Source organism: Chiloscyllium plagiosum, unplaced genomic scaffold (genome assembly GCF_037043375.1).
Source record: "Chiloscyllium plagiosum isolate Xiang-an unplaced genomic scaffold, Cpla_swu_hap1 HiC_scaffold_12, whole genome shotgun sequence".
Classification (NCBI taxonomy): domain Eukaryota; kingdom Metazoa; phylum Chordata; class Chondrichthyes; order Orectolobiformes; family Hemiscylliidae; genus Chiloscyllium; species Chiloscyllium plagiosum.
In genome coordinates this window covers 45,224,104-45,233,357 of record NW_028270150.1, presented here as the reverse complement: position 1 = coordinate 45,233,357, position 9,254 = coordinate 45,224,104, and the positions used below count along the sequence as shown (strand labels likewise).

Genomic DNA, 9,254 nt, shown 5'->3' with positions numbered 1-9,254 from the left:
GACTTGGGCAGCTCCACGATTTTAATTTGGGGGTTCGGGCCAGTGCGGGGAGCTTCGAAGCAAGGTGACCGTCAATCAAATAGGTTTTCGGCGGTTTTGATCCAATCGGATCCAGACACGGTGCGGTTGACTACAATCCCCAGAATGCTGCGGGGCGGCTTTCCGTTAATTGGCCAATGTGGGATGGGGACGGCCCAATGAAACGCGGAGTACCAGGGGCACTTCCGGTTAGTGAGCCTCCTACTGTTAGCGCAATTTCTCCGCCAGTGCGAGCATCGTGAGCGCGAGCGAGACATGGCACCTGTGTGAGGGGCATCGCGTCCGTTAGCTGACACATAACAGACATACACAACTATATATAATGTTGCTAAATATCGTTTTGTAATTAAATATGTATGTGTATTAGAGAAGGCATTCTTTTTCAATAATTTCATTTTCTTGCGAAAATATTCGTTCTTAAAGGAAAAAATAGGGCGACGGCACGCTTTTTAAAAAAGAAAGATAGGATTTTATTTTGAAAACAGGTCAATTATGAAGAAATTTAATTTCCGAAAGGTGTTAGACGGTTTGACAGCCGCGTCTTCCCCGGCTCATTCTGGCGGCGGGCTCGGATCTGGGACAGGCGCCGGTGGCGGTAGCAGTGCTGGCGCTGTCAGCGGAGGCAGTGGCGCTGCCAGCGGCGGCGGTGGCGGCGGTGCCATGGGAGGAGGGAGAGGAGGAGCTGGGGACTCGGAGATACCGGAGACACTCACTTCCGAACACTTTCAGATCTGTAAGGTAAACGAACTAAGTATGTTTCACGCAAACTGCAAATGAAATCGAGGGGCGAGCGAAATAAACACATTTGCCTTCTTGTTGATAAACATTATAATGAGGTGCAAGACCTCAGTGTAACTGTTAGCGGTGTCTGATTTGTTCAGCAATTAAATTAAAACTTTTACATTAACAGCTCTGTCGAGAATTTTCCATCATCCAGTCATGCCAAGAGATAATAGTGAGGGATTTAAACGTGGATGTTGCGATTATTGTAATCCAAATACGCTAGTTTGTGTAGGTTAAATGACTCTCACACCGACATAACAATAATAAATACAGGCATGTCTAATACTGAAATAACTTTGTAAAGATGCACTTGATGTCATCGCATCAATGTCTTATTCAAGTTGTTTACTAAAACAATTCATCTATCCTATCCGAAATAACGGAGATTGTAGTGAAGGACAATATAAATCTCAAAGTTAACGCAGAGCTAACTAAATAAATGGTTGTAAATTAACTGACGTCTCTTTTAGAATCAGTTGGAAATAAAGACTTCACATAGAATTTGCATGGCGGGTTAAAAAACTGTAGTTAAGAATCTGCAAGATAACTTTACGTGTTGGCACTCAGTGAGTCTATCCTGCAAAATAATAAATGGAGGAGGATTGTGTCAAGGATGTGAAGGTGCCAAAATATGCGTTCTCCGATTACAAAGTCTTTTAAAAAATTAGACAATGTCTGCTATGTCAGAATGTTATATATAACATATTAAATTGGTAGCAATTAAAATTGGACGTCCAAGAACTTACCAAAATCAGTTTAATATTAAACAACATTACCTTTTAGACATATTAGCTTAACTTTAAGATGCCAGAAATAAATTTTTGAGTTAACACAAAACAGAGAAGACAAGGAGAAAGTGAAAAGATATCGTTTTTCATGATATACAACGTATTTTTTCTAGTGTGAAGGGCAATGCTTAAAGGACCTGGAGAATTACCACTCATGTACACTAGCTGGTAATTAAAAGTTTAATATTCTCCAAAATATTGTTTGAAGCGATCTGCACAATGAATGACATGGAAATAAAATCCTCTTGGCGAAGAACTTGTCACTTAAAGAGCATCGGTAAGCTCTATAAATGAACTATATAATAGGTAATAGTGTTTGATTAAAAAGGAGTGATCTTTAGAAATACATTCAGAACAGCCAATGGCAGTCAGTTAAATAAGTGAAATTATTTTGTATTTAATATTTAATGCAATATGTATCAAATAATTCTATCACAAAGAATTTGAGTGGAAAAAATAAGCAGAGAGCATATTTTAATGGAAATGCTGGGACTGTTTTGTAATTTTGGACATGCTTTACACACTCAGAAGAAGCGAATGTTTACATGCAGATTCAAATCTATTATATTCGTTAAATTGCTGAAATGTTTATAATACAAGGTATGGAAGAAATAAAAAGATTAATAAATAAGAAAGCTATTTTTACCCTATAAGATAATTGTAATTCTTATTAATTTACGAATAGTATTGACATAATGTATAATACAATGTTTACAAATTATAATGCGATCTATTCTAATTAAACCATCTTCATTATAGTTATCTCAATTCAGAAAAATATATTTAAAAGACCTTGGCGGGATTTGGTACATGAACAAAATCAGTTTTTCGAAAGAAGATTGTATTATGCAGTGATTGACATGTAGTTTAAAACAAGTATCCTCCTACTGATGTTTAAACACAAAGGAAAAGAGCCATGATCTCTGAGTATTGCAAATTAACTGTGGATTCAACAAAATAGGAAACTTTTGCTGTGGTACAGGAAACTAGGCTGCAGAAGTTTGCATGTCTGTAACATTTTAATATCTGTCATTTTAAGAAGGCATTTGTGGTAAGATATCAATCATGTTTTATTAAATGAATACATAAACAGTGCTGTAGTATTTAAGTAGCGTACCAGTTAAATCCATGTTTCTGTCATAACATCTGCATGAATAATTGGCTGTAATTTTAAAAAAATGACTATATTTTGTAAAGGTATTGAATACACCAATTTGTATTTCTATAACAGTCCTTAGATGGAAGAAGATATCTGAAAATATTATTTGGTAGTGGACATATGATAGACAATGATTCATGTCAAGAAGGGGGAAAACAAAATGAGTGGAGTGAGGTTGGGCCAAAGTAGGGTGAAGAATGGCAGAATGCAAAAGTGCAGAATTGTTATTGATTTTTTGTAAAAAAATCACTAATTATCATTTTATGCCACTGGTGCCTTTGACTGTTTCACAATCCATTGACATGGCGACTCAATATCTCGAATGTAAAATTGGTGCATTTGTAGTAATAGTTCAGCCTGTGAAGCATGTTTTGACTAAGTACAGAATGTGATGAAACTCATCAAAAGATGGTTTGGCACTAGATGAAGTGAGAGCTGCTAATGTACCTTCACTCACTCATGAACTTGTGGTACTGATGAAGAACTGTTGTAATCCATCATCTCTGAATGTAAAATACCTTTTTCAATCATTTGTACTCTTTTGAATTTTAAAAACACTGTTGACATTTTCAAAATTACCTAATTCCTGTTGTGTATAATATTTTAAAAAATAATAACTGAAGTGTATTGGATTATGGAAAGAGACTTATTGATTTTTATTGAGTTATTCAAAAGTGAGAGAATGCGTAACTCATGGAGCACTGCAGATATGAGAATTGTGTGATCTGTTTAAAATCAATCATTACGTATCATATCAAACTCTCTAGTTTTGTATTATTCAGAAGCCAATAATTACTTCATTCATTGCTTCTTTAAATTTTCCAAAACCACTTTGCTCACTTGGCTATAATGTATGCAAATGCCTACTGTGTAAGCAATCTGAGACTGTAGTTTTGAATAAAAATACGTGTGAACATTAGTGTAATATTTGTTCAGATATAACGTATTTTTATTTACAGAAATTAAAAGGAAAACTACAGAGAAGAGATAGATTGCAGGCCGTCATATCAAAAATGGCAAATAGATAAAAGGTGTTGACGGTCTGTTAGTTTATGCAAATTAGTTGATTAACAGAACCTTATGCATCTATGTATGTCTTTACGCTCCACTGAAATGGGGCATTCAATGTGTTTACCTTGGATTTGCAAAGTTCTAGTGAGAGATAACCTACATGAGACACAGATGACCATTTTTATTAAAATACATAGACTTATCAAATTTTTTTAAAAAATGATCCATGGACTTAAGATTTTAAGCCGCTTAAATCTATAAACATGCAAGAGGAAAATTGTAGTTTCATTTTATTAACCACTCCTGTAAATGCTGAAATACACTTCATAGAATAAGACTTGAATAGATATGTACCATGGCTTTTCACATAAATTCAATGAAATTAAAATGTTGATTTAACCCTTGAAGTTGGTAGTTTTCATATATGAATATCTTCTTGTTTATTCATTGGTATAACTTGCAATGCATTATTTGGAACTTAATCTGCTTAGGGGAAGCAGCAATCGTAGAATACTCAAAAAAGTAATATTTTAGTCATAAATGTCACTGGCATTTGTATCAATATTATAAAATATTATCTTACTCTCTAAAGTGCTGTTTATGTAATCATAATTTAAGATTTCTTCTATTTGCACATATGCCCTGCAGATATGATCAACATGCCAGAGTGTTTGGAAGAAATTCTCAGATATGGAAATCTCACTAGGAGTGAACTTTTATCATTGCCACTTTGCTTCAGCAGTTAATTGAATAAGAGGCGTAATTGTCACTTAAGACATCTGAGTATTTCTGTTGCCATAATAACTTAATTCGAGCATCTAAATAAAATTTGTTGATGATGTGAAGGTGAAAACCACACGTTGCTTTTAATATTTACTATGTTGTTTTTGTAAAGATAAATGGGGCATTCGCTTTTTTACCATGGATTTGCAAAGATCTAGGGAGAAATAGAATCTTGTTCCACCATCTCGCCTGTCATTTAAAATCCTCATATTTAGTTGCTGACCCAAGTATTGTTGTTGACACTTAGATATCTTAACTGCTTAAACAGCCTTTGCAATAAGTGACTTTTCATTCTTATTAATTTTGACCTGAATTGCTATCCATCATAATTTCTGTCCCAAGTCACTGCTCTCCTAGACTCCCTGTCTCTCTTACCTTTATAAACCTTTTGCCCATTCTTACAGCCAATGTCTTAATCTTGCTACCTCACCTGACGTTCCTGTTCCCATTCTGTTAATCATAGGTAAGATAATTTTTGATCATTTTATATTGCTTTCCATTTACATCCTTCTTTCCCTTCCAACACTATTTTATCTTGTGCATCCCCTGGATAAAGCATTCACACTCACTTCTAACTACACTTCAAAATCCCAACTGCCTATCCTTTCATCCTCCATTTACAATACTTCGGCAGGTACCAGACTGTTTAATTGCACCCTCAACTTCACTTTTGATGCCTTTGCCTCTATTAAAACAATTTTTTAAAAATTAAAAGTGTGAGGTGGAGCATTTTGGGAGCACTAACAAGCCAAGAGCATACACATTGAATGGTAAGACAGTGGCAAATACAAATGATGAGAGGGACTTTCATGTCCATAGATCATTGAAGGCAGCAAGACAGATAAAGTAGTTTCAAAGGCATATGAGGTATTTGCCTTTATTAGTCAGGACACTGAATTAAAGTACGAGGAGGTTATGATGGAACCATATGTAACGTTAGTTAGGCCACAGCTAGAGTACTGTGTGCAGTTCTGGTTGCAATTCTTCTATAGCAAGATATTATTACACTGGAGAAGATGCACTAGGATATGACCGGGGCTGGAAAGATTCAGCTATGAAGAGTGACTAGATAGCTAGGATTATTTCTCTTAGAGCAGAAAAGGTTGGGGAGGGAATCTGATTCAGGTATACAAAATTTAGACAGTGTGGATATGGAGAAATGTTTCCATAAACAGAGGACAGAGTTTTAAGGTAAGGAGCAGGAGGTTTAGAGGAGATCTAAGGAAAAGGTTTTAGACTAGAGGGTTGTCTGATCTGCAGTTCACAATTTAAAAGGGTGGTAAAGGCAGGAACCCTCAAGACAAATAAGACATATTTAGATGAACACTTGAAAAGCCATAGCAGTCAAGGATATCTGCAAAGTGTTGGAAAATGGGCTTAGGACATATGGATGTTTGATGACCAGTGCAAGAAATATGGATCAGAATACCTTTCCATGCTGTTTTAAAAACCCTCTATGACACTGTATTGAACGACCTGCACAACTAACGCATAGGTCTTTGCTATTTTAACAACTTACTGGGCAGAATCTCCGTTGTAGATGTTTCCCTGAATAAAAAATATTAAAGGATTGAGAGAAACAGTGGTGAGGTAAAACTGAATAGTTTCATTGTGCAGACAGAAACTTATGTTGTCAGGAGAGGCATGAGAAGTAGGAGGAAACCAAGATTAGATCCTTGGAAATAATGCAGGTAAAAGTACGGGAGCAGAAAGGGAAGCCTTTGAAAGTGCTTCTGTGTCTGTAATGGGATAGTTCAGCATTGGACCAAATGAGTATAAATCCCAACTAGTAGTGTAAAGGTTGAAAATCCTTGGAGGAGTACAATGTGTGCAACTGTCTCAATGGCTGTAACCAAGCTAAGAACAGTTGTGTATAATTGTCACAGTCACATGGAATGCAGTTCGACTTTTGTATGAACTGATCTATGGTCGGGGACAGGATGGTGTAAATCCAGGTTTAGAAAAGCCTCAGCTGGTGCCTTAGTTTATGTAAGTGTGAGGTTCTTGTTTTTAATGTAGATGAGGGTACAGACTGCAGAAAGGATGAGCAAACTGTCCAAAGCACCCTTCTGTAGTGCACCATTCAAGTGAGAAGAGAGAAGACTGATGGGGATAGCATAGTTAGGGAAATAGATACTGTTCCCTGCAGCAAAGACAGAGTACCGAAAGCTGTGTTGCTGACCAAGTGTCAAAGTTAAGGATATCTCTTCTGGGTTGTAGAGGAACTTGGAATGGAAAGGGAAGGATCCAGTTGTCGCGGTCTGTGTTAGTAGCATTTACATAGGACGAGGAAAGCTTTAGCTAAGGGATTATGGGCAGCTGAAGGCTAAATGAAAAAGCTGAACTACAAAGGTGGTAATCTCCTGATTGCTATCTGAACCACATGCAAATTGGTGTACAGTGATTTGAGGTGAGAGAGGTAAATCCACAGCTCAAAGATTAGTGTGGGAAATGGATTCCAATTGATGGAGTATTGGCACCAATACTGGGGAAAGAGGGCTGATCCACTGGGATGGGCTACATTTACTCAGGATGGAGACAGGCCGATGAGGGGAGAGGCCATTTTGGATTTGGTGCTTGGCAATGAGCCAGGACAGGTGTCATATCTCGCGGTGGGAGAACACTTTGGTGACAGTGATCACAACTGCCTCACATTTACCATAGCCTTGGAGAGGAAAAGGAGCAGTTACCAAGATATTTAATTGGGGAAAAGGAAACTATGACACTATCAGACAGGAGTTGGGAAGTACAGATTGGGAGCAATTGTTCCACAGAAAAGGCACAAGAGACATGTGGAGACTGTTTAAGGAGCAGCTGTTGCGAGTGATGCACAAATTTGTTCCTCTGAGACAGGCAAGAAGGGGTAAGATTAAGGAGCCTTGAATGATGAGAACAGAGGAGCTTCTCATCAAAAGGAAGGCAGCAGCTTATGTAAGGTGGAGGAAGGAAGGATTTAGCACAGCTTTAGAGGATTACAGGTTTGCTAGAAAGGAGCTCAGAAATGAAATGAGGAGAGCCAGGAAGGGACACAAAAAAGGCTTGGCAGGAAGGATTAGGGAGTTTTACTCATATGTGAGGAATAAGAGAATGATCAGGGAGAAGATAGGGCCGGTCAGGTGTAGCGTAGGAAACTTGTGCATGGAGTCTAAGATAGGGGAAGCCCTAAATGCTTCAGTTTTCACTCAGGAAAGAGACCTTGTTGTGAATGAGAACTTTGAGGAGATGGGAAACGGGCTTGAACAGATCAAGATTGATGAAGTTAATGTACTGGAAATTTTGGTAAACATTAAGATTGATAAGTCCCCAGGGCCAGACCAGATTTATCCTAGGTTGCTCGGGGAAGTGAGAAAGGAGGTTGCTAAGCCACTGGCGAAGATCTTTGCTTCCTCACTCTTCACGGGAGTCAAATCAGAGGATTGGAGGGAGGCAAATGTTGTTCCACTTTTCAAGAAGGGAAATAGGGAAATACCTGGAAATTACAGACCAGTCAGTCTAAAGTCTGTGGTCAGCAAGGTTTTGGAAAGAACTCTGAGTGATAGGATTTATGACTATTTGGAAAAGCATAGAGTGATTAAAGTCAGTCAGCATGGCTTTGTGAGAGGCAGGTCATGCCTCACAAATCTTCAAGTTCTTGTTGTGGTTCTGTTCGCCGAGCTGGAAATTTTTGTTGCAAACGTTTCGTCCCCTGTCTCAGTGACATCCTCAGTGCTTGGGAGCCTCCTGTGAAGCGCTTCTTTGATGTTTCCTCCGGCATTTATAGTGGCCTGTCCCTGCCGCTTCCGGTTGTCAGTTTCAGCTGTCCGCTGTAGTGGCCGGTATATTGGGTCCAGGTCGATGTGTTTGTTGATGGAGTTTGTGGATGAGTGCCATGCTTCTAGGAATTCCCTGGCTGTTCTTTGTTTGGCTTGCCCTATAATGGTAGTGTTGTCCCAGTCGAATTCATGTTGCTTGTCGTCTGCGTGTGTGGCTACTAAGGATAGTTGGTCGTGGCGTTTCGTGGCTAGTTGATGTTCATGGATGCGGATCGTTAGCTGTCTTCCTGTTTGTCCTATATAGTGTTTTGTGCAGTCCTTGCATGGGATTTTGTACACTACATTAGTTTTGCTCATGCTGGGTATCGGGTCCTTCGTTCTGGTGAGTTGTTGTCTGAGGGTGGCTGTTGGTTTGTGTGCTGTTATAAGTCCTAGTGGTCGCAGTAGTCTGGCTGTCAGTTTGGAAATGCTCCTGATGTATGGTAGTGTGGCTAGTCCTTTAGATTGCGGCATGTCCTCATTCCGTTGTCTTTCTCTTAGGCATCTGTTGATGAAATTGCGCGGGTATCCGTTTTTGGCGAATACCTTGTACAGGTGTTCCTCTTCCTCTTTTTGCAGTTCTGGTGTACTGCAGTGTGTTGTGGCCCTTTTGAATAGTGTCTTGATGCAACTTCGTTTGTGTGTGTTGGGGTGGTTGCTTTCATAGTTCAGGACTTGGTCTGTGTGTGTGGCTTTCCTGTATACCTTTGTGGTGAATTCTCCGTTCGGTGTTCTCTGTACCATCACGTCTCGGAATGGGAGTTGGTTATCCTTTTCTTCTTCTCTCGTGAATCGGATTCCTGTTAGTGTGGCGTTGATGATCCGGTGTGTTTTCTCTATTTCTGTGTTTTTAATGATTACAAAGGGGTCATCAACATATCTCACCCAGAGTTTGGGTTG

General features: G+C 38.8%; 1 protein-coding gene across 28 annotated transcripts in view; it reads left to right on the top strand.

Moving 5' to 3' along the window:
• The first annotated feature begins 282 nt into the window (after positions 1-282).
• Positions 283-9,254, top strand: part of stxbp5l (syntaxin binding protein 5L) — a 546,418-nt gene continuing 537,446 nt past the window's right edge. For all 28 annotated transcript variants that reach the window (XM_087992753.1, XM_087992749.1, XM_087992757.1 and 25 more), the window contains exon 1: positions 283-777. In XM_087992753.1, the coding sequence (XP_087848879.1) occupies positions 532-777 (246 nt within the window). In that variant the 5' untranslated portion in view covers positions 283-531. The remainder of the gene's footprint in view (positions 778-9,254) is intronic.